General features: G+C 36.1%; 1 protein-coding gene and 1 non-coding gene across 3 annotated transcripts in view; both read right to left on the reverse strand.

Moving 5' to 3' along the window:
- TRIM23 (tripartite motif containing 23) overlaps window positions 1-25,568 on the reverse strand; it is a 31,933-nt gene that overhangs the window by 2,918 nt on the left and 3,447 nt on the right. The window contains exons 2-10 of one of the 2 annotated variants that reach the window (XM_047730591.1): window positions 23,642-23,804; window positions 22,261-22,382; window positions 18,624-18,902; window positions 17,218-17,400; window positions 14,051-14,266; window positions 12,187-12,321; window positions 7,767-7,896; window positions 7,131-7,241; window positions 1,261-1,385 (exon numbers count right to left, since the gene is read on the reverse strand). In XM_047730591.1, coding sequence (XP_047586547.1) covers window positions 1,261-1,385; window positions 7,131-7,241; window positions 7,767-7,896; window positions 12,187-12,321; window positions 14,051-14,266; window positions 17,218-17,400; window positions 18,624-18,902; window positions 22,261-22,382; window positions 23,642-23,804 — 1,464 coding nt within the window. The remainder of the gene's footprint in view (window positions 1-1,260; window positions 1,386-7,130; window positions 7,242-7,766; window positions 7,897-12,186; window positions 12,322-14,050; window positions 14,267-17,217; window positions 17,401-18,623; window positions 18,903-22,260; window positions 22,383-23,641; window positions 23,805-25,568) is intronic. The other variant, XM_047730592.1, reaches the window with a different exon arrangement.
- On the reverse strand, window positions 15,310-15,419 carry LOC125101409 (U6 spliceosomal RNA). Its single transcript, XR_007127824.1, has one exon. It is a non-coding gene; the product is annotated as a U6 spliceosomal RNA (small nuclear RNA).

Here is a 25,568-nt window from a genome sequence, read left to right on the forward strand (position 1 = left end):
TATCTAGATTGAGGTTCTGTTTATGTGCTATTACAAGTACATACATATACATATGTAACATATTTTTAACTACATTCATTTGCAACATTATCTGCAGGATAACCTTAGGATATTTATATCTGGAATACATTACTAGAGGTAGAATTGTATGGTGCAAGGGTATATGCATCTAAAATTTTGATAGGTATGGTACTGCCAAATTGCCCTCCAAGAAAATGTGTTTAAAACCACACCATACAGTATATGTGAGTCTGAAGATTGTGAAACATTTTTAACAATTTAAGTGGAAATGATATTCCACTTTGCCTTATCTGCATGTCTTTTTCAGTAAGTAAAGCAAAGTGTATCTGCTCTTAGTAGTTTGCCTTTTATTTTTTTTGTTAAGAGGGAAATCCCTTATTCTTCATCCTACCCTTCCTTTTTATGAGATCTTAGCCCTTCTGTACGGAAAAGCATTCTCATCCTCCTAGAAGCATAGACTCAAGATCTAGGAATATGTAGCTTCTCCCTGTCCTTGACCGTCCCCATTCAGACACCAAATTCTAACAAATCTACCTTCATAAACTCTTTTCCATCTGCTTCCACCCTTCTATTCCTTTAATTCAGAGTCTTGTTAACTCTCCCACTTGAATTATTACAGCAATTCACTGCACCTGCCTGTCTCTAGTCCCTTCTCCCTGATTAATTCTGTGTCCTACCCCCAGATTACAGTCTTAAAACACAGATATGAGTCTGAAAACCTTTTGCTGGTTTTCCTTTGTCATGGAATAAAATCTAAGTTTTTCAGCCTAGACCTCATCGATGCTCCCCTAAAACATTCATGCTTCCATTTTCTCTGCCTACAGTGTTCTTTCTTTCACATACTGACTCAAGTCCTACCCATAATTTGAACTCTTATCATAATTTCAACTCAAATCCCACTGTACACATCTTTTATAAGATGCCACCTTTAGAACCACTCTATTTTTCCATGACACGTTAATATTACTGAAGTTACTTACCAGTTTTCTATGTATTAGAATCTCATATACAGTCACTTACATGTTTACAAACGTATATAGGAGTTTCTGGTAAGCATCAACCACCTTATATACTCCAAGGTACCAAGTAGAGCACTTTCTATATATATTGTATTTAAAATACCCAGCACAAACTTCTTAAATATCTATCGAATTATCAGTTTTGAAATTAGTTTATGCTACCTTATGACATAGAATACACAAAATACTAAATAAGTATTCTGAAATGTAAACGTCTTACCTGTTTGTTAGCAAAAATCAGGAGCAAAGCATCTCGGAGTTCTTTTTCCGTTAACAACTTTGCAAGTTCACTGTGTGCTTCACTAACTCTGTCTCTATGACTGCTATCAACAACAAATACAACAGCTACCCCACCCCCAAAAAAAACGAATTAGTCATTTGTTAACTTTCATAAATGGACCAAATATTTTAATGGTCTCATTATCTTATTATGGTTAGTCTACTATTTACTATGTTTTTCACAGAAAGGCTGCCTACTATAAGAGCACCTAGCAATACTTAACAGTATGACCTCAAGTAGTTCACCTAACTTTTCAGATCTCTTCCTCATGTGTAACAGGATTTACAACACTTGCTCCACCAAACACAAAGTGCTGTGTATATGAATATTCTTCTTAATTAGAATATACCTTTCATGATTTCCATAATGATGCTACTTGTTCCTTTTTTAAGTTTTTAATCACCCAATGTTCATCTTGACAAGTGCATTCCTTAATCCCCATCACCTTTTCCATCTGTCCCCCATTTAACTCCCCATGATAACCAACAGTTTGTTCTCTACAGTTAAGAGTCCATTTCTAGATTTCTCTCTTTTCTCCCCCCTTTGCTTGCTTGTTTCTTTTTTTTAATACTTTTTTAAAAAAAGATTTTATTTATTTGATAGACAGATATCACGAGTAGGCAGAGAGGCAGGCAGAGAGAGAGGAAGGGAAGCAGGCTCCCTGCTGAGCAGAGAGCCCAATGCAGGGCTTGATCCCAGGACTCTGGGATCATGACCTGAGCCAGAGGCAGAGGCTTTAACCCACTGAGCCACCCAGGCGCCCCTTAATACTTTTTTTTAAAGATTTTATTTATTTATTTGACAGAGATCACAAGTAGGCAGAGAGGCAGGCAGAGAAACAGAGGGAGAAGCAGGTTCCCCGCTGAGCAGAGCCCAATGCGGGGCTTGATCCCCGGATGCTGAAATCACAACCTGAGCTGAAGGCAGAGGCTTTACCCACTGAGCCACCCAGGCGCCCTGCTTGTTTCTTAAAATCCACATGAGTGAAGCCATATGGCCTTTGTCTTTCTCTGACTTATTTCACTTAACATTATACTCTCTAGCTCCATCCATGTTATTGCAAATGACGAGATCTCATTTTTTATGGCTGAGTAATATTCCATTATATATATATATATCTCATAACTCATATATATATATATCTCACAACTTCTTTACCCATTCATCAATGGACACTTGAGCTATTTCCATAACTTGACTATTGTTGATAATAGTACTATAAACATTGGTGTGCATGTATCCCTTTGAATTAATGTTTTTGTATTCTTTGGGTAAATACCTAGTAGTCCGACTGCTAGATCATAAAGTAGTCCTAATCTTAACTTTTTGAGGAAATCCATACTGTTTTCCAGAGTGGCAGCACCAGTTTGAATTCTAATCAACACTGGAAGAGGGTTCCTTTTTTTTCCCCACATCCTCACCAAAACCTGTTATTTCTTATATTGTTGACATTATTGACTGGTGTAAAGTGATATCTCACTGCAGTTTTGTTTTCCATTTCCCTGATGGTAAATGATGATGAGCATACATTCATGTGTCTGGTGGCCATCTGGATGTCTTCTTTGAAGAAATGTCAATTCACGTCTTCTGACCATTTTTTAATTGGATTATTTGGTTTTTGGATCTTGAGTTGTGTAAGTTCTTGATGTATTTTGGATACTAACCCTTCATTGGATATGTCATTTACAAATACCTTTTCCCATTCCATAGGTTGCCTTTTCATTTTGTTTTTTTCCTTCGCTGTGTAGAAGGTTTTTATTTTGATGTAGTCCCAGTGTTTATCTTTCCTTTTGTTTTGCTTGCCCCAAAGGACCTATCTAGAAAAAAGTTGCTAGGCCAATGTCAGAGAAATTATTACCAGTGCTCTTTTCTAAGCTTTTTATGGCTGCAGGTCTAACATTTAGGTCTTTAATTCATTTTGAATTTATTTTCATGTATTGTGTAAGAAAGTGGTCCAGTTTCATTTTTTTTTTTAACATGTCGTCGCTTCCAGTTTTCCCAACACCATTTGTTTAAAAGACTATCTTTTTCCAATTGGATATTCTTTCCTGCTTTAGCAAAGGTTAATGGACTGTACAATTGTGGGTTTATTTCTGGGTTTTCCATTCTGTTCTATTGATCTTTATGTCTATTTTTGTGCCAGTACCATAATGGTTTACTGCAGCTTTGTAATTTAACTTGGAAGTCCAGAATTGTGATACTTCCAACTTTGCTTTTCGTTTTCAAGATTGCTTTGGCTATTCGGGGTCTTTTTAGGATTGTTCTGGCTCTATGAAAAATGCTGTTGGTATTTTGATAGGAATTGCATTAAGTGTGTAGATTGCTTTGGGTAGTATAGACATTTTAACAATATTTGTCCTTTCATTTTTTTAAGTATTTTTTTAGGACTTTATTATTCATTTGAGAGTGACAGAGAGAGAGAGAGAGCGCAAGCAGGGGGAGAAGCAGAGGGAAGGCAGCAGGAGACATCCCACTGAGCTGAGAGCCTGATGTGAGCCTCGATCTCACGACCTGGAGATCATAACCTAAGCCAAAGGCGGATGGTGCTTAACCTTCTGAGACACCGAGGCACTCCATATTTTTCTCAATCCATAAGCATGAAATGTGTTTCCATTTCTTTGTTTCACCTTAATTTGTTTGATCGGTGTTTTAGAGATTTCAGAGTATGGGTCTTTTATCTCTTTGGTTAAGTTTATACCAAGGTATCATTATTATTTTAGGTGCAACTGTAAATGGGATTATTAACTTCTCTTTCAGCTGCTTCATTACTGGTGTATAAAAATGCAACAGAATTCTGTAAATTGATTTTGTATCCTATACCTTAACTGACTTCGTTTATCTAACAGTTTTTGGTGGTCTTTCAGCCCAGATACATACACACACACACACACACACACACACACACACACACACACACACATACTATCACGTCATCAGCAAACAGTGAAAGTTTTATTTCTCCTTGCCAATTTGGATGCCTTTTCTTTTTTTGTCTGATTGCTGTGGCTAGCCCTTCCAGGACTATGCTGAATAAAAGTGATGAGAATGGACATCTTGTTTTGCTCCTAACCTTAGGGGAAAGGTTCTCATTGATGATGTTAGCTATGGGTTTTTCATAGATGGTCTTTATTATGTTGAGGTATGTTCCCTCTAAACCCACTTTGTTGAGAGTTTTTATCATAAAGAGATGTACTTTGTTAAATGCCTTTTTTTTTTTTATCTATTGAAATGATCATAGAGTTTTTATCCTTTTATTGACATGATCTATCATGTTGATTGATTTGCAATTACTGACACACACTTGCAACCCAGGAATAAATACAAATTGGTAGTGGTGAATGATCTTTTTATATCGTTGGATTCAATTTGTTGGTATTTTATTGAGGATTTTTGCATCTTTGTTCAGAGAAATCGGATGGTAGTTCTTTTTTGTGTTATCCATCTGGTTTTGATATCAGGGTAATGCTGGCCTCATAGAATGAATTTGGAAGTTCTCCTTCCTTTTCTATTTTTTAGAATAGTTGAGAAGAATAGGTATTAACTCTTCTTTAAATGCTTGGTAGAATTCTCCTGCAAAGCCATCTGATCCTGGACTTTGGTTTGTTGAGAGTTTTGTTTTGTTTTTAACTATTTTACTTATTGGGGGCGCCTGGGTGGCTCAGTGGGTTAAAGCCTCTGCCTTTGGCTCAGGTCGTGATCTTAGGGTCCTGGGATCGAGTCCTGCATTGGGCTCTCTGCTCAGCAGGGAGCCTGCTTCCTCTTCTCTCTCTCTGCCTGCCTCTCTGACTACTTGTGATCTGTCAAATAAATAAATAAAACCTTAAAAAAATATTTTACTTATTTATTTGAGAGATAGAGAGAGAGGGGAGCACAAGCAGTGGGGAGGGGCAGAGGGAGAGAAGAAGTAGACTACCCACTGAGTGGGGAGCCAGATGCAGGGCTGGATCCCAGGACTCCTAGATCATGACCTAAGCCAAAGGGAGACACTTAACTTATTGAGCCACCCAGGTACCTTTATTTTCTGGGAGTTTTTTGGTTACTCATTCAATTGCTTTGCTGGTAATCAGACAGTTCAAATTTTCTATTTTTTTCTTATTTCAGTTTTAGTAGTTTATGGTTCTAGGAATTTATCCATTTCTTCTAGATTGTCCAATTTGTCCACATATACTTTTTCATAATATTCTAATTGTTTCTATTTCTGTGGGGTTTTTTTTTTGTTATTGTTAAACATTTTTCCTCTCATTTGTGATTTATTTGTTTCCTTTCTCTTTCTTTCTTGATAACTCTGGCTAGCAGTTTATCAATTTTATTGACTTTTTTTTATGAACAAGCTCGTGGTTTCATTGATCAACATGTTCTGTAAGTTTTTTTTAGTTTCTGTATCATTTATTTCTGCTCTAATCTTATTATTTCTTTCCTTCTACTGGTTTTGGGCTGCATTTGTTTGTTCTTTTCCTAGCTCCTTTAGGTATAAGGTTAAGTTGAGATTGTCTTACTTCTTGAGGTAGGCCTGTATTGCTACAGAGTTCCCTCTTAGAACAGCTTTTGCTGCATCCCAAAGGTTTTGAACCACTGTGTTTTCATTTTCATTTGTTTCCACATACTTTCTGAGTTCTTCTTTGATTTTTCAGGTTGACCCATTCATTGTTTAGTAGCATGTTATTTAACCCCTATATATTTGCAGTCTTCCCATATTCTTTCCTGTGGATGACGTCTAGTTTCATAGCATTGTGGTCAGAAAAGATGCATTGAGGGATTCCTTGATGGCACAGTTGTTCAGCTCAGGTCATGATCTCAGGGTCATGGGGTCAAGCCCCACAAGGGGCTCCTCAGGGAGTCTGCTTGAGATTCTCTCTTTCCCTCTCCCTCTCCATTTGCCCATTCCCCACTCACACTAAGTAAATAAATCTTTAAAAAAAGAAAAATAAAGAAAAGATGCATTGATCTTTTTGAATTTGTTGAGGTTTCTTTTGTGGCCTATGATGCTACTTATTCTTTGACTACTACTTTCTAGGCCAAAAAATAATCTAAATAAATCACCATCTTTATCTCTCCAAAGTATTCTCTCTAGGTGCCTTACACAGCACCTTCCACATATACTGTATTCAAAATATACAGCAGAAACATCACAAGTATATACTGAATTGATTCCCTTTTGAAATCTTTCTAGCTACCTCATGGTAACTAAAAATCCCGATTTTTCAACTGTTCCTCATGTTCAAAATCCCATTTTTTCTCTATTAATCACTGTATCAAAAATCCCAATGTAAAAATAATTACCTAGTTTCTCTGCTAGGTGGAAGGTATGACGATATATGAAACGTGGCATGAACATAAGTTTCATGTTGGGTACAGGCAAAAGCATAAAATGGGGCCTAAATATAAAAAATACTTTAGGTGGAATGTGTGGTAAAACCGTTTGGCCAAAAGCAAAACACTGCAGGTTCTTCTGGAGTAACTGAGAGATTATAATGAGACAAATATTTTACTGAATTGAAGAGAGCAGTGGAAACATACACCAAGAATTCTGTCCTTCCTCACAATATTACCAGTGATCACACTCATATGAATAGTAATAATGTACTTTAACTGTTAAGAGCAGCAAGCGGTATGTACTCCTAACTGCCTAGATATAAAAGGTAAGTATGGTTTTAAGCTATGATTTTTTTTAATGAATAAACCGAAGTACATATCCCAATCTTTCCACCTTAGCATTTTAATAAAAATAAGTTTCACTAGTTAAAATCAATTCCACAGAAAACTGGCATCATAAAATTCTGAAAAACTAAGATATCAATTTTCATTCTTACCTTGGGTATTGAGGTAATAATGTTTCCACAGTGGTCTTAATTTGTGTTTTCCACCTACATCCCAAATAGTGAACTTTAGATTTTTATATTCTACAGTTTCCACATTAAAACCTGTTTTTAAAAAAAAGTTACTTTAATACTGAACTTGTATTTATAATGAATAACACACCAAACACAGGTGACCCACTGTTTAGAATTGTGATAATACAAGTTATCTTCATACAGCAATATCTACTGCTGCCCCAACCAACTCCACTCCTAATAAACCTAGATGGGGAATATATACCTTTAAGAGCTGTTAGCCCTCTAAGCCTCCAGCAGGATCCTTAGATCCTGAAACTCAAATACCTAACAGCTCTGCACCACTACCCCTCCCTCACCCTAATCCTCACCAATCCTTTAATCCTTCCAACTGTCCCACCAACACTGTTCTGTCTTAATATCCCACCATCCACATTTCAATCCCACAGCACTGAACCTTTCATTTTTTTCTCAGACATGTTAGTGTCTTAGAGCCAGTAAAGAGCCCACCACAGTGCCATACTGGCATAAAATAAGACCCCCCAAGAACTCAGCTATAAGCTAGGGTTTGTCTATAAAGCATCCATCAAAGTAAAAAGCAGTACTTAGACTTACCAATTGTTGGAATAGGCTGCATGAATTCATCCTGTTTTAACTTAAACAAAATAGTAGTTTTTCCAGCACCATCTAATCCTAATGTAACAACTCGGATTTCCATTTTTGGTCCAATGTGAACTCTATTGTCCTGTAATTTTTAAAAATTTAAATCTTATTTTGATATGGAATTTAAAAGTACTAGCATTTATACTTTTATTTATAATATTTTTGTTAATTATTTCATCTCCTACTCATTCCTCTGATTCCATGGACAAATAGCAACCCGTATTATTATAATTTTGTTGCACAAATCTAATTCCTTACAGAACTGAAATAACAAACATTAAAAAAAAAAAAACTATAAGCCTGCGGTAACAGGTATACAATATACAAAGATGTAATCTGTGATATTAAAACATAAAGTATGGGGGGTGGAGCTATAAAATAATAGACCGTTTATATGCAGAAGTTAAATTCTTACCACTTTCCAACAGAATGTTATAACAAGATGTTCTTTGTAATAGCAATGGTAAACACAGAAATCCACAGAATATACACAAAAAGAAATGACTAAGGAATCAAACCATGACACTATAAAAAATCACTGAGGGGCGCCTAGGTGGCTCAGTGGGTTAAAGCCTCTGGCTTTGGCTCAGGTCATGATCCCAGGGTCCTGGGATTGAGCCCCACATCAGGCTCTCTGCTCAGCAGGAAGCCTGCTTCCCTTCCTCTCTCTCTGCCTGCCTCTCTGCCTACTTGTGATCTCTGTCTGTCAAATAAATAAATAAAATCTTCAAAAAAAAAAAAATCACCGAGACACAGAAGAAGGCAATAAGGCAAAAGGAAAAGAAAAAAGCTGTAAGATATATAAAAAACAATGAACAGAATGGTAATAACAAGTCCTTAACTATTAATAATTACTTGAAATATAAATGGGTTTAATTCCCCAATGAAAAGACACAGTTTGACTAAATGGATAAAAAATACCCAAGATCTAACAATAGGCTGTTTATAAGAGACTCACTTCATATTTAATGACATAAGAAGGCTGAAAGTGAAGAAAAATAAAAAGATATTCCATGTAAACCATATTCCAGAGAGCAGGGGTGGCTATCCTAGAATGAGACAAATTAGACTTTAAATCAAAAACTGTTTTAAGAGGGGCACCTGCGGGGGGTTGCCTGGGTGGCTCAGTGGGTTAAACCTCTGCCTTGGGCTCAGGTCATGGTCTCAGGGTCATGGTCTTAGGGTCCTGGGATCAAGCCCTGCATCGGGCTCTCTGCTCAGCAGGGAGCCTGCTTCCCTTCCTCTCTCTCCCTGCCTGCTTCTCTGCCTACTTGTGATCTCTGTCAAATAAATAAATAAGATCTTAAAAAAAAAAAAAAGAGAGGGGTGCCTGGGTGGCTCAGTGGGTTAAAGCCTCTGCCTTTGGCTCAGGTCATGATCTCAGGTTTCTGGGATCGAGCCCCGCATCAGGCTCTCTGCTTCAAAGGGAGCCTGCTTCCCTTCCTCTCTCTCTGCCTGCCTCTCTGCCTACTTGTGATCTCTGTCTGTCAAATAAATAAATAAAATCTTTAAAAAAAAAAAAAAACTGTTTTAAGAGACAAAAGTTCATTATATATTGATAAAACGGTAGATTTACAAATAATGTATAACAATTACAAATATTTGGATTTTAAAATATGGATAAAAGTTCCAAAATGAGACCCAAAACTATAAAACTCTTAGAAGAAAACATAGTGCAAAATCTTCATGACAATGGATTTGGCAGGGATTTTTTTTTTTTTTTTTTGGATATCACACCAAAAACACAGTTGACAAAAGCAAAAGTAGACAAATGGGACCAAATCAATCTTAAATTTTTGTGACTCAAAGGACACTATCAACAAAGTGAAGAAGCAACTCACAAAATGTGACCAAGTATTTGGAAATCATGTATCTAAGAATGGATTCCCTACTACAATATATAAAGAACTCCTACAGCTCAATGAAAAAAATCAAGGAACTCAATTAAAAAACAGGTAAAGGACTTGTACAAAATTTGTCCAAAGAAGATATAAGCTGGCCAATAAGCATATGAAATGAGGCTCAACTTCATTAATCATCAGAGAAATGCAAATCAAAACCACGATGAGATATCACCTCACTTCTAACAGGATGGCTACTATCTAAAAAAAAAAAGAAAGAAAAAAAATTAATGTGTTGATGAAAATGTGGAAAAACTGCAACCCTTGTGCACTGTTGGCAGGATTACAAATGGTACAACCACTATGGAAAACAACATTTCCTCAAAAATATAAAAATATAACTGCCATATCTAGTAATCTCACTTCCAGATACATACCAAAAGAAATGAAAGCAAGGTCTCAGAGGAATATGTGTACACCCATGTTCACAGTTACACTATTTATAATAGCCAAGATGTGGAAGCAACCCAAATGTACATCAATGGATGAATGTATAAATAAAATGTATATGCAAACAATGCAGTATTATTTAGCCTTAAAACAGAAGAAAATTCTGTCACATGCCACAATATGGGTGAACTCTGAGGATATACTAATTGAGATTAGCCAGTCATTAAAAAACAAATACTGACTATATGGCTCCACTTATATATTGGTCATTACATGAGGTATTTCAAATACTAAAATTCACAAAAAACAGAAGTAGAATGGTAGTTCCCAAGAGGTGGTGAGAGAGGGGGAAAGGGGAGTTACTGTTTATATGGTATGGAAGTTCAGTTTTCCAAACTGCAAAATTCCTGGAGGTATACTGAATGTAAATATACTTAACAATACGGAACTGTAACAATTAAAAATGGTTAAGGGTGCCTGGGTGGCTTAGTGAGTTAGGCATCTGACTCCTTGATTTTAACTCAGGTTATGGTCTCAGGGTCATGAGCTCAAGACCTGCATCGGGCTCCCTCCATGCTGAGCATGGAGCCTGCTTGAGATTTTCTCTCTCCCTCTGCTTCTCCCCTCTCCCTATGCTCACGTTTTCTTTCAAAAAAAAAAAAAAAGGATAAGATAGTAACTTTTCCATTTTTTACACACACACACAAATGTGGTATATCTGCACAATAAAGTACCCTGCAAAAAAAAAAGAACAGAAAATGTAACTGAATACTGCTATGGAATAATCTCTAGGACGTAAACTTATGTGAAAAGAACAAAGAGGAGAAGTAATGTTTTCTACCTTTAAATATGATGAGTGTACATACAAATATGTGAATAAATGTATTTCCGTGTATTGTTTTTTACATGATGAAGAAAACTAAGGAAAAACTCTTGAGGCTTTTCTATGGAGAAAGGAGGAAAAGCATTGAGGGGTTAGGGATAGAAGCTGGACTTCTCTAAATAAACCCTGCTTTGTAGATTCGACTCTGGACCATGTAAATGTTTCACAGAGCTATAAAATAAGATTAAGTTCTGGGGTGCCTGGGTGGCTCAGTGGGTTAAAGCCTCTGCCTTCGGCTCAGGTCATGATCTCAGGGTCCTGGGATTGAGCCCCGCATCGGACTCTCTGCTCAGCAGGCAGCCTGCTTCCCTTCTTCTCTTTCTGCCTGCCTCTCTGCCTACTTGTGATCTCTGTCTGTCAAATAAATAAATAAAATCTTTTAAAAAAAAATAAGATTAAGTTCTAAAAAAACAGACCCTAAAAAAGGAAAATAAAATGAAACAAATGAACTTTTTATTTTATTTATTTTATTTATTTATTTATTTGCCAGACAGAGATCACAAGCAGGCAGAGAGGCAGGCAGAGAGAGAGGAGGAAGCAGGCTCCCCGCCGAGCAGAGAGCCCGATGCGGGGCTCGATCCCAGGACCCTGAGATCATAACCTGAGCCAAAGGCAGCGGCTTAACCCACTGAGCCACCCAGGCGCCCCATAAACAAATGAACTTTTTAGATTAGAGGAAATTAACTGTAAAAGAGACCAAAATATATCAACGAAATGGCAAGTACAGGCCTTGTTTGGTTGGATTCTGTTTCCAGAAACAAAACATTTTTTTAGCTGTCTGGAAAATTTGAATAACTAACTGGATAATGGTTAATATTAGAGATTCATTATTAAATTTTTTTAGGTTTATAACAATATTTTGGTTATGTTTTTTAAAATAGTCCTTACCTTTTACAAATACACACAACAATATTTCATAGATGAAATGATATGCTGGGATTTGTTCCAAAATAACCTGAGAGACTGGAGGTAGAAAGGGGAATGGGGAAAAGGATAGATGAAATAAAGTTTTTAATTGTTAAAGTAGGTGATGGGTACATGGAGATTCATTACACCACTTTCTATTTTCCACTGATAAAAGTTTTTTTCAAAAAACCCTATGAATTTCTTAGTTGTCTCTTCAAGCTGATTATCATGGAATGTAAAACAATTATGATTTATCAGAAGCCATACCTAAAAATGAAGTACTGTACATTACCTTTGTAAAAGTGACAGGGATACTGGCATCCAACTGAATGTGATCTGCAACCTCTGTAAACTGCTGCTGCTGTTTTTGCAGTGTTTCTAGTAACCTTGTAATTTCCTGCTTTGCCAAAACAACTCTACAATCATCCTAGAAAAGAGAATATAGTTTTCTGGTAAACTTGTTATAGGAAGAAGGAAAAAAGAGTTATCACCAAAAATCAAGAAAAATTAACATTATCGTATTCAAAGTTAGCTTAAATATAAATTTGACTAGACTAATAATTGGGCATTAATAAATAATTAAAGAGCCTTTCAATAGAAGAATAGTTAAATTGTGGTATATTCAGAAAGGTTACACTATACCACAATGAGAACAGCCACAATGATACCTAATGATATGAATTTCATAAACATAATGTCAAGTAAAAGAAGATATGACAAGAAGACTTCATACTGCATGATTCTATTTTTATTAATTACCAAAAGAGACAAAAATAGTATATGCATTAGAAGTCAGGGTAATGGTTTATCCTCAGAGGGGAAGGCAGGTGGTTATTAGAAGGGAATATGAAGGGTTTCTAGGGGTGCTGGTAATGTTCTGTTATTTAATATGGGTGTTAGTTACACAGTAATGCCCAGTCTGAAAATTCAGCCAGCTGAACCCTTATGCACACTATATGTATGTTGTACTTTTATAAAAAAACTAAGATATATGTGTATTGGTTTTTAAAAAATTGACTAAAGAGGGGCGCCTGGGTGGCTCAGTGGGTTAAGCCTCTGCCTTCAACTCGGGTCGTGATCCCAGGGTCCTGGGATCGAGCCCCACATCGGGCTCTCTGCTTGGCAGGGAGCCTGCTTCCTCCTCCCTCCCTCTCTCTCTCTCTGCCTGCCTCTCTGCCCACTTGTGATCTCTCTGTGTCAAATAAATAAATGAAAATAAAAAAATAAATAAAATCTTTAAAAAAAAATTGACTAAAGGTGAAATTGAAAAGCTTCTCTTGCCCTCTAGATCTCCAAACTCTCTCTTCAAAGTCAAGCACATTCTAGCATGGGTGGTTCAGTGGTAGAATTCTCGCCTGCCAAAGTCAAACACATTCTAGTTTTTCAAATATCAATCCAGAGATATTCTACACACATAGCAATGTATTCTTCTTAAGACAGAACTCTCCTAACAATAGGTAAGCTCCATGAGAGCAGCGTGTGTAGTTTTTGCTCACTGTTGCAAATTTACATTAGTTGATTATGAACTAGTAAACTTTGCTTATTATTTGCATGTCGTTCCAGCTGCTCAGAACAAAACCCTTGAAACTCTTGCCCTCTACTCTCTCATGCCCCACATAACGAACGAATCCTATTGGATATCCAGAATCTGGACACTTCTTACTCCTACTAGCCAAGCCACTATTCTCTCTCATGTGGAATTCTATAATAGCCTCCAAATTCCTTCTTTCTCCTAACATCTTCCCTCCATCTTAGCCCTCCTTCAATCTATTTTTTTACATATCAAAGTCGTCTTAAAGTAAGACCAAGTCATTCTTGTCAAAATTTCACAATGGCTTCTCCATTTCAATCAGTAAAAGCTGAAGTCCTTCCAGTGACCCATAAAGCCTTCCTTATAGATAACTCCCCATTACTTCCAGGTTTCAGCTTCTATTACCCTTTCCTTTACTTACTCTGTTCCACCCATAGTGGCTTCTTCTGCTATTTTTCAAATACACCAGGCAAGTTGCCCTAGGGTTTTTGCTCTAATCATTTCTTAAGCTGGAATATTCTTCCCCACATTACGGCTTGAACAAATTCCTTCACCTTCTTCCTTTATGAGGCTTTGCTCATAAAGGTTATTTTAAGTATGTCGTAATCATGTTTAATCTACCTACCTGTTGCAAAGTCTTTTCACAATGGAGACAAGCTGTTGAAACCTGGGACAATAAAATAGTCATATCTTCTTGTTGCTGCCTGAGCCAAATCAGTTTTTCCCGAACATGAGCATCAACAACACTTAGAGCCATTTCTTCTTGACGACACAAAGTTTCATGTAGATCAGAAAAATAAGCTCTGACACATGACCGGGCATTCTCTGCAGTACCTGGTACCTAAGGAAATTAATATTAGTTTGAAACAACTTTAACCATAACCAAGATTTTATATGTGAATTATTGAAAATTTAAATACCATCTATGTCCTTAAAAATTTCAAAATTGCTATCTCAACACTTGATCTTTCTCCTTAACCACAGCCTTTGGACATCCAAATGTTGAAGTGCCAACTGAAGCAAAATGGAATACCTACTCTCCAGTCTGTCCCATGGCCACACCTAGTTTCCTCCATCTCAGCAACTGGCAATGCCATCCTCCATGCTGTTCAAGCTAAAAAAACTGGAGTCACCCTTAATACTTCTCTTTCAAATTCCATAACTAGCCCCTCGGAAAATTCTGCTAACTTCAAAATATATCCAAAATCTGATCAAGCCTCACCACCTCCACCTCTACCAACCTGATCCATCATCTCTCACCTGATTATTACAACAGTCCTCTAATTGATCTCACTAGATCTACTCCTGCCCTCTATAGCATGTTCTCCACCAGTAACCAGACCGATCCTTTTAAAATGTTATATCAGAAACAATTATTCTTTTGCCCCAAATTCTCCAAATGTTTCCCATTCCACTGAGAGTAAATGCCAAAATCCTTTATGTGGGGTGTTCAAGGACAGGCGCCCTGAGAAAGCAACATCTAAGCAAAGACCTGAAGAAGGTAAGAGAGGAAACCAAATCAGTATCTTGAAGAGCATTCCTGACAGAAAGAAGAGCAAGTAACCAGTAAGACCCTTCCTGATCTCAACTCCTGCTACACTCTGTCATCCTACTCTAGCTGCATTTAGCCTCCCCACAGTTGTTTCATTTGTTTTTATTGAAGTATAGTTGATACACAATGTTATATTAGTTTCAGGTGTACAATATAGTGATCTGACAATTCTACACATTACTCAGTGCTCACTCACTACAGTAAGTATAGTCACCATCTGTCACCATACAACCTTATCACAATTATTACTGACTATATTCCCCCCTATGCTGTACTTTTCATTTCTGTGACTTATTTATTTCATAACTGGAAGACTGTTCCTCTTACTCCCTAAAAATATGGAACACTTCACAAATTTGTAAATCATCCTCACACAGGTGCCATGCTAATGATCTTTGCTGTATCATTCCAATTTTAGTGCATATGCTACTGAAGTGAGCACTCTGCAGTTTCTTAAGTGCACCAGGCACCTCAGGACCTTTGCATTTGCTCTTCTCTCTGCCTAGAATGCTCTTCCCCCAAATATTAGCATGGCTCCCTTACTCATCTGCTTTACCTCTTTGCTCAATGTTCCTTTTTCAGGGAGTCTATCCATGAACACCCCATATAAAAGTGCACTCTCCCTCTCTCTTGTTTTTCTCCAAACTCCTAACATTCTTCTGTTGTAAGTATTGACCCTTTTTCCCATATTAGAATATGAACTGCAAAGGCAGAACTTTTTTACTTATACAGCAGTATATCCTTAGCTAGAACAATACTAAAAGAGTGTCTAGCTCTTATATGTGTCCAGTAAATATTCACTGAATAAAATATTTTCACTCTAGCACAATAGAGCCCTCTGTGATGGTGGATACATTCTGTATCTGTGTGGTCAATATAGTAGCCACTAGCTATACGTACCTGAATATACTTGAAATGCAGCTAATGAAACTGAAAAAACAAATTTTGTATTTTACTAGATTTTTAAATAATTTAAACGTAAATAGCCATATGTGGGTAATGACTACTGCATTTGACAAAACAGTACTAGCATTATTCCCCAATGACTTAGCTTTCAATTTGTTTGATTATCTAAGCAAAATATTGCATTTTTGTAGATCCCTGTATATTCCCATCCGAAAATATTCTTTTTGCCTCCATAATTCAATTTAAAAAGGAAGTCTATAACTACTTCCTAAGTTCCTTCCTTCTCTTTACAGCTAAACTTCTTAAAAGTTAAATACACTCACTTCCCAACATCCACTTACTCTTCAGTTCACAGGAGGGTATCTTCCTTATTATTTCACAGACATAATAAATTCAATATCTTAATTAAACTTATTACTTTGTTCCACTATCCCTCCCAAAGTTTTTCCTCCTTCCCCATTAATGCATGGTATCACCATCCATTCACTTGGGCAAGAAAGAAATCCAGGCATCATGCCTGACCCTTCAAGTTACTTACAAAATCAGTATTATGAATCAATCACTAAGACCTACCTATTCTACTACTCCAAAATCTCAAGCCCATCTACCTCTCTCCATTCTCACTACTGTAGTATTATAGGCCATAAACATCTCTCAACCAGATAATTTCAGCAACCTCCTATTAATAGGTTCCCCTGCTTCCAATTCATTTTCTATATTGAAAAGTTACCTTTCTTAATGCAAATTTGATTATTTTATTCCTACACGAATTTTTCAATTGCTCATCACTGCCCTTGGGATAAAGTCTAAAATCTTTAACATAGCTAATAAGATCCTACATGACTTGGCCCTTAACTCTCCAACATTTTTTCTTGCCATGTCCCATCCAATACTCAAAGATCCAAGTGTACTGAACTGAGTTGTTTCAATAATGTGTCCAGTTCTTACTTCCAGGCATTTAACATATGCTTCCCTCTATAGGACAATTCACTCCCCCACCCACCTCACTCTTCTCCCTGACTAAATTTCTTCACATCTCAGTTTACTATCTTGTATTCTGGGAAACTTTGCCTGACTCAGCTAAATTAATGACCCTCTTATGCAATGCCAAAGTGTTTTATACTTCCCCCACAAAATACAGTCACCACAGGTGAAACTGGCATTTTTCTACAATGAATTATAAATTCCATAAAGACAAAGCCTTTTCTAAAAACTTATTTTCAGTAACTAGTGTGGTATTAATACAGTGTAATTGCTCAATAAATACAAGAAGATGAAAAGGTTAGAAGTAAAAAGGGTAAGAAGGTAAAGAAAGCAGAAAAAAAATTCCATACATGTTCTGTGTGGGCCATTCCAATTCCATCTTCCACTATCTGTTCTCCTCCTTCAATGTGTTGAACGATTCCAACTAATTTTCTGGAATAATCTGAAATTTCCTCAGTGAAGGTCCGTATGCAGTGAGCCATATCTAAAATTGATGCTCGGATCTGGTTAGCTTCTGGTTCCAATACTGAATGCTAAAGTGCAACAAAATTATAGAACAGAACTCACAGTACTGACTAAGGATTAAAAAATGTTATTTAAATCACTCCAATGATAAAAAAAAAGTATCAGTCACAAATGGCTTTTATAATAGATTTACGAAAAGCACAAAATAATAAATACTAATTTACCCTCACCCCAAAACTATTTACCCTCCAAAGAAATAATTTAGAATTTGGGAGTCTATTTATTGCTTAATAACAGTTTAAGATGGGGTGCCTGGGTGGCTCAGTTGGTTAAATGTTCAACTCCTGATTTCAGCTCAAGTTGTGATCTCTTGTGAGATCTACCACCCCCATCAGGCTCCACGCTGGGCATGGAGCCTGCTTAAGAGTCTCTCTCCCATGGGGCGCCTGGGTGGCATAGTCCATTAAACCTCTGACTCTTGGTTTTGGCTCAGGTTGTGATTACAGGGTTGTGGGATCAAGCCCTGCATCAAGCCCCATGTCAAGCCCTGCATCTGGCTCCATGCTCAGGACAGAGTCTGCTGAAGTTTCTCTCTACCTCTTCCTCTGCCCCTCCCCGCAATATATTCTCTTTCTCTAAAATAAATAAATCTTTAAGGAAAAAGATATTCTCTCTCCCTACCCCCATCATCCTCCCTCTCTCCTCTTCCTCCCTCCCCCCCCAAAAAAAAGGGAATCCAAGAGATTCACTTTATATTTTCACCATAAATAGCAGTTCATCAATAGACATAAATATTGTCAACACAATCCAGTGCATTATGAAAACATGCACACAAAGAAATTTTGTTTCCTACTAGAAAGCTATTTTTCAGTGAAGAAAGGAGGATAAGACCTCTCTGAAATTTTTGTTATGATATTCAGGAATTAAATCTCTCATATCTCTTCATGCTATCAAGCTCCACTCATTCATTACTGAATCTTCCCCAATTCCTACTTGGCATAAAGAACCAAATCAATGGGGGGGCCTGGGTGGCTTAGTGGGTTAAAGCCTCTGCCTTTGGCTCAGGTCATGATCCCAGGGTCCTGGGATCGAGCCCCGGATCAGGCTCTCTGCTCAGCAGTGAGCCTGCTTCCCTTCCTCTCTCTCTCTACCTGCCTCTCTACCTACTTGTGATATCTGTCTGCCAAATAAATAAATAAAATCTTAAAAAAAAAAAAAAGAACCAAATCAATGGAAACAAACAGTAGGTTGGTAAACTAGGTAGAGTCATCCAGTCTAATTATATTCATACCTTGTGACCTTGGTGTTTTCCATATTCTTTGCAGACACAGCACATAAGTGGGCTAGTTTGACATCCTTCTTCCAAGCAAACAAACTCAATGGCATGTACCTGATGCTGAGAGCACATGGTTTTCTCATGAGGTTTATCAGCTAGAGGCACTCGTCTGTGTTTTGCTAATGTCTTTGTAGAATGAGTAACTTGAGAACACTCTGAGCACAAATGAGTTGCACATACAGTGCAATATACAGATGCAACGTGCGCTTCATCTTCATCACAACGAATGATGCTCTGATAAACAAAAAATTAATGTCTTCAATCTGAAGCTCAATCATCATAACATGACAAATTTTAAAATATAAAAGCCCATAATCTTTTTTAACTGACCAAGCTTTGTTTATGAAAATATGCTGGTAATTAAGTAAAAAAGGTCACTTACGACTCATCTAAGAAAGTATTCATTTCTATAAGTAAGTGAGAAGGTACTTCCAAAATTGATTATCAATATGTGCTATGAATTTGAGGCCAAAAATAAAACTGTTCTCATAGGTTCATAGTCAGTGCAAAGATATCTTCCATGAAATCCCCTCATTTTACATGAAAGAAACTGAACAATACAGGCTAGAAATCTTATTTTAAGACTAAAAAAAATGATAATAAATACATCCCCACTGCCTTTTTTTTTTTTAAGATTTTATTTTTCAAGTAATGTCTACACACAATGTGGGGCTTGAACTTACAACCCTGAGGTCAAGAGTCCCATGCTCTGCTGAGACAGCTAGGTGCCCAGGCCCCCACCTCGACTCTGCTTTAAATACTACATATCATGGTGACGTATAGAAAAAAGAGAAACGCAAATGCTATTTTGAGAAGCAGGTGTATGCACAAGAATCAGCTGCAAAGTTTTTAAAAACATAGATGCCCAGACTCTAACCTAGGAAATACTTATTCCAATAGGTTGTAGAAGCCTGATGTGTGTATTTTTTTCTAAAACTCCACAGGTGAGGTTACTGCACAATCCTGGCTGAAAAAGCACCGATTTAAGCAAATAAAAAATATACAAATAAAATCTATGTTATATATAAGCTTTTAAATATCATTTCTAAATTTCATGAGTTACTAAAAAGCATCCAAGTTGAAAAACTTTACACGTCAGATAACCAAGAATGTTTTGAAACTTATGCTGAATATTGAAAGGCCATAATTGGAAAGGGAGTAATCTGGCATAAATTGATCCAGAAATAAAAATTAGAATGCTCACTTTGGCAGCACATATACTAAAACCAGAAATAAAAATTAGAAAATACATCAATAATGTCATTAAATATCACATTAAACTAAAAAATGAACTCAAAGTTAAACACTTTTTATTTGCAATTATGAAAAGCATGTACAGGTAATATTAAAAATTCATATCTTCTGTTTTCCAGACCTGACAAATAATTACAAGGTCAACATTAGACAATATTCTAATGTCTTTTGAAAGATAAAAGATATAGCACATGAAAGAAGTACAAAAAGCCTAGAAAACAGTGCTCCCCGCAAGTATATGGTCAACTAATCTTCAACAAAGCAGGAAAAAATATCCAATGGAAAAAACACGGTCTCATCAACAAAAGGTGTTGGGAAAACAGGACAGAATCATGCAGAAGAATCAAACTGGACCACTTCCTTACACCATACACAAAAATAAATTCAAAATGGATTAAAGACGTAAATGTGAGAGGAAATTAAAAGGCAACCAAAGGAATAGGGGAAGATATCTGCAAGTAACATATCAGATAAAGGGCTAGTATCCAAAATCTATAAAGAACTTACCAAACTCAACAACCCCCCCCAAAAAAAAAAAATCCAATTAAGAACTGGCAGAAGACATGAATAGACATTTCTCAAAAGAAGACATATAAATGGCAAACAGACACATGAAAAAATGTTCAACATGACTCATCATCACAGAACTACAAATCAAAACCACAATGATATATCACCTTACACCAGTCAGAATGGCTAAAAGTAACAAATCAGGAAACAAAAGATGTTCATGAGGATGCAGAAGGGGAACCCTTTGCATTGTTGGCGGGAACCCAAACTGGGTAGCTGTTCTGAAAAACAGTATGGAGGTTCCTCAAAAAGTTAAAAATAGAAGTACCCTATGACCAGCAATTATACTAGTAATATTTATCCAAAGGATACAAAAATAATAATTTGAAGGGGCACATGCACCCCAATGCTTATAGCAGCATTATCCACAGAGGCCAAAATACTGAAAAAGCCCAAATGTCCATCAACAGATGAATGGATAAAGATATGGTATGTACATACAATGGAATATTACCCAGCTATTAAAAAGAATGAAATTTACAATGATGTGGATGGAACTAGAGGGTATTATGCTAAGCAAAATAAATCAGTCTGAGAAAAACAAATACCATATGATTTCACTCATATGTGAATCTAAGAAACAAAAAAGATAAACATAGGTGAAGGGAAAAAACACAGTAAGATAAAAACAGAGAGGGAGGCAAACCATAAGAGATGCTTAACTATAGGGAAGAAACTAAGGGTTGCTGGAGGAAAGGGGATGGGGGTAGGTTAATGGGTGATATAATGAAAAGCACTAGGTGTTATATGCAAGTGATGGATCACTAAATATATCCCTGAAACTAATACTACACTACATGTTAACTAACTTGAATTTAAATAAAATCTTGAAGGAAAAAAATAAACAGGAAACAGTGTTCCAGTTTGAAATTTACTTCAGTGATTCACTTTACATAAAGAAATCATGATTTAATAAAAGTAGAACTCAATCTGACATTTTTTTCCTTGATACTAAGCCTGTGATTTTAAAGTTGATCACCTAAATCATTAACTGTTATTTACTACAACTATTCTTACATCTAGTACAGTAATACGAGCTATGTGGACAATTCTTCAAGCATTAAAAATGCATTTTAAGGGGCGCCTGGCTGGTTCAGTCCATTCAGCATGCAACTCTGGATCTCAGGGTCATGAGTTCAAGCCCTATATTAGGCATGGAACCTACATAATTGAAAAAATTAAAAATTAAAATGTATTTTAACCTGTGTTAATGAGCTTCATTCTTATATTTACTGGACGATCAGCCTATTGGATAAAGAGAGTATACTTTCACATAATTTAAACCTTTCACGAAGATATTTAGTAGTAGTAGTAATTCCCTCAGGAGCTATTGCTATTTTCAAGGCTTTGGGCCTCTACACTAACTGGCCTCTTTCAAGGACTTCCTCTTTCTTTGTGCTGTACTACTTATTGATTCACTTTTGCACCCTCTGGTTTAATATGTAGCTTATACCTTCTTCTTACTCTTCTATAACCTTCTTACTCTTTAACTTTATCCTTGGGTAGAAGTGAATTACAATAAGGAAATAAATATATACATAAAACATACTTTAGGTATGGTATTTTCAGAGAATTCAAGTTTAAGTTTTACTGCTGTTTCACTGGGAATATTGTTGCCTACAAAACTATAATGTAATGAAAAGTTGTGTTTCTGGAAACCTATCTGCTGGAGCAAGTGAGGTAAGATCATGCTTTAGATGGCAAATATTTTAAATTAAAAGAAAAAATTCAAGCTCATAATAAATATTTCACCAAGTTCTATCAATACCTCTCCAGATATCCCAATGGTTTCTTCTGCAGCTCCATACTGACCAATATGTCCATTCTGCAGTCGTTCCAAAAGCTCCAATAAAGCAAAATTTTTTTTCAATCCCCAAACACCTGAATCTCCTAGAATATAAAAATAAAAACTAAATCTAACAAAATGGAATATTAATCATTTTACCTCATACCTCAATAGTAACTTGTCATATATTTTAATCATTAATGTCTAAATTTTCAAAATTCAAATTTTCCCCATTACCTTTTTGTGCTTAAACTATTCCCTGGTTAAAATTCTCTTTAAAAAACAGAAACTCCCACAATAGCCAAACTATGGAAAGAACCTAGATGTCCATCAACAGATGAATGGATAAAGAAGATATGGTATATATATACAATGGAATACTATGCAGCCATCAAAAGAAATGAAATCTTGCCATTTGCGATGATGTGGATGGAACTAGAGGGTATTATGCTTAGCAAAATAAGTCAATTGGAGAAAGACAAGTATCATATGATCTCCCTGATATGAGGAAGTGGAGATGCAACGTGGGGCTTTGGGGGGTAAGAAAAAATGAAAGATGATGGGATCGGGAGGGAGACAAACCATAAAAGACTCAATCTCACAAAACAGGCTGAGGGTTGCTGGGGAAAGGGGGAAGGGAGAGGGTGGTGGGGTTATGGACATTGGGAAGGGTATGTGCTATGGTGAGTGCTGTGAAATGTGTAAACCTGGCGATTCACAGACCTATACCCCTGGGGATAAAAATACATTATATGCTTATTAAAAAAATTTTAAAATTAATTAAAAAAAACCCAGAAACTCGTCAGCACTGTAGTAGAAAGATACTTAAAGGACTTCTATTTTTCTATCATTTAACTTTATAAATCCTATTTTACCAAAGACTTTTACTACATATATTAAAACAAGTGCTTTACAATATTTTTTAGACCAACCTACAGTAAGACATATATTTTCCATTACAACACAGGATAATGTACATTTACTTATACATAAATAAGTTTTTAAAAATATGTGTATATTTACAGCTGAAACAAAAGTTTCATACACAAGTATTCATTCTCACAGTTAGCAAAACACCCGTATTTTTCGTTCTCTTTCTTCTTGAAAACACCTACTAAGAGTCAATTAAACTGATTTCATAACTACAAATAAGCTATGATTCATGTTTGAAAACCACTGTATGAAACTTACACTTAATCTAAAATAACTCCTCTCTGTAAAATGGAACTCAAACTGCTAAAGATAATATTTTCCCCCATCTCTCATCTAACCTAGAACCTGCAGCAATGACTATACAAACTCCTTTTCATACAAATAAACCAAACAATTTTAAATCTTAAATACATACAATATATTTTCCTACCTAGATCTGTTACTTGTCGATCAAAAGGGCAACGGATTGCTCTTCCATGAAGAGGGAGGCGGGTAAGACAGTCATGACAGACTGTGTGGCCACAAAGCAGAAGGCGAGGAACTTTGTCTCCTTGCAAAGAAAAGACATCTTCACAAACTCCACACTCCAGCACCTAATATTTGGAAAGGAAAGATGTGCTTTTTAAATGATTTTAAAAGCACACATACTTTAGGCTAAAAAATCCCTCAATCTAATGTATTAAATCAATCTCATTAAATTATTCCTCCATGAAAAAAAGTCTAGATTGTAAAATTTTAAATCACCTTTTATCATTTCATCTGACGGACCACATAAAAATTACATCATAGTGAAATCTTCTTGAAATGTCAACTGTTAGGGAGACCAAGATAATGTTGTAAATTAACATCACCTTTATCTTTTGAAAATTATGTCTTGATTCATTATATCTGAATCTGTGTAATATATCATTCTGCCAAAGTTGGGTTCTTAAACAATTTCTCTGCAATTACCTTGCCTCCAAAAGACCATGATTAATTTGAACAGAAATCATTTGAAATATGTACTAGGGTGACAATTACTCCTTGTAAATGATCAAGAACTTGTTCAGAACAGACTGCAAGTAATATTCAAGTATTTTCTAGTATCCATGTATACTACATAATGTAAACTCAAGAAACCAGTCAGCTAAGACTTAAATTTCAATTCATTGTTCTCAATTAATAAATATGCCCCTGGGTTAGAAAATATTTTGTCTATATCATTCCAATTACAGGCACATATCTTGCCCAAGGCCATGGAGTTAGTCAAAAGAAGTGACAAGAATCAGCATACTCTCACTCTAAAGCCCATGAGATTGTTTTATAATTAGTTAACAAACTATATTTTTATCAATGAAGCACTGTTGGTACCTTTATTTCCCAATACAGTAAAAGTGTTACATAATTTTAATTTATTTTTTTAAAAACACCCATACTGAACTGTTCAATTATATCACAAACTATGTCGGCCATACATGTCCTGCTACAATCTGGCCTCTGTCCCACTGCTTCTCTGCCACCCACTTCAGACTCCATGCTCAAACTGTATCTAACAATTTGTAGTTCCCAGAACTTGAAAACTGATTTTTGCCTTTTTTTTTACGCTAATGCTGAGGAAATAGCTAAACAGACATTTTCCTAGTGGTTTCCTTTTTTTTTTTTTTTTAACATTAATAAACAAACAAATTTCTAAACAACTGTATCTCTCAGTCTACCCACAGCTCATTCCAACTGAAATGACCACACTACCCCCTGGGCCATCATGCACCACGTAAGTGTTTATCTTGATACCCTAAACACATAATTCCATTATTGGCTTCCAGCCTGTCTTTCCCTCTTAGACCAAAAAGCCCTCAGGAACAGGGCATTTCTAAAAATGCAGTGCTAGGGTGTTTATATAAATAAAGTCTGGCAGGATTAAAAATTAAGAACAATTCAGCCCAACCACCATCCCCCAACAAATACACAATGCAAGGTAAAAAACAGAAAATCCACAGTGGAAATCAGACTTAATCCATTAAAAATTTAATATTAACTCTGTAATTAATTTGGACTCAGTGTATGAAATACAAACATCTTTCATTATACATTGATAATACATAATTGGCTCGCATCCCAGTATGGTTCAAAAGAGGCTTAAATGTAACACATAGCTCACAAGAAAAGACATAAAAACAGCTCTTTAAATATATAAAAAGATGTTCAATCACTCTCAAAACACTTTAAAATGCACTTAAACCAATATATTTTTTTCAGATTAGAGCAAACAGATTGATAACCCTTTGTATAATCCTTTGTGTTGGTGAAGATGTGGGAAAATAGATATTCTTATACTTGCTGACTGCTGTGAAATGTTTAATGACTAAAATAGGCTTTAT

This window comes from Lutra lutra, chromosome 5 (assembly GCF_902655055.1).
Source record: "Lutra lutra chromosome 5, mLutLut1.2, whole genome shotgun sequence".
Taxonomy (NCBI): Eukaryota; Metazoa; Chordata; class Mammalia; order Carnivora; family Mustelidae; genus Lutra; species Lutra lutra.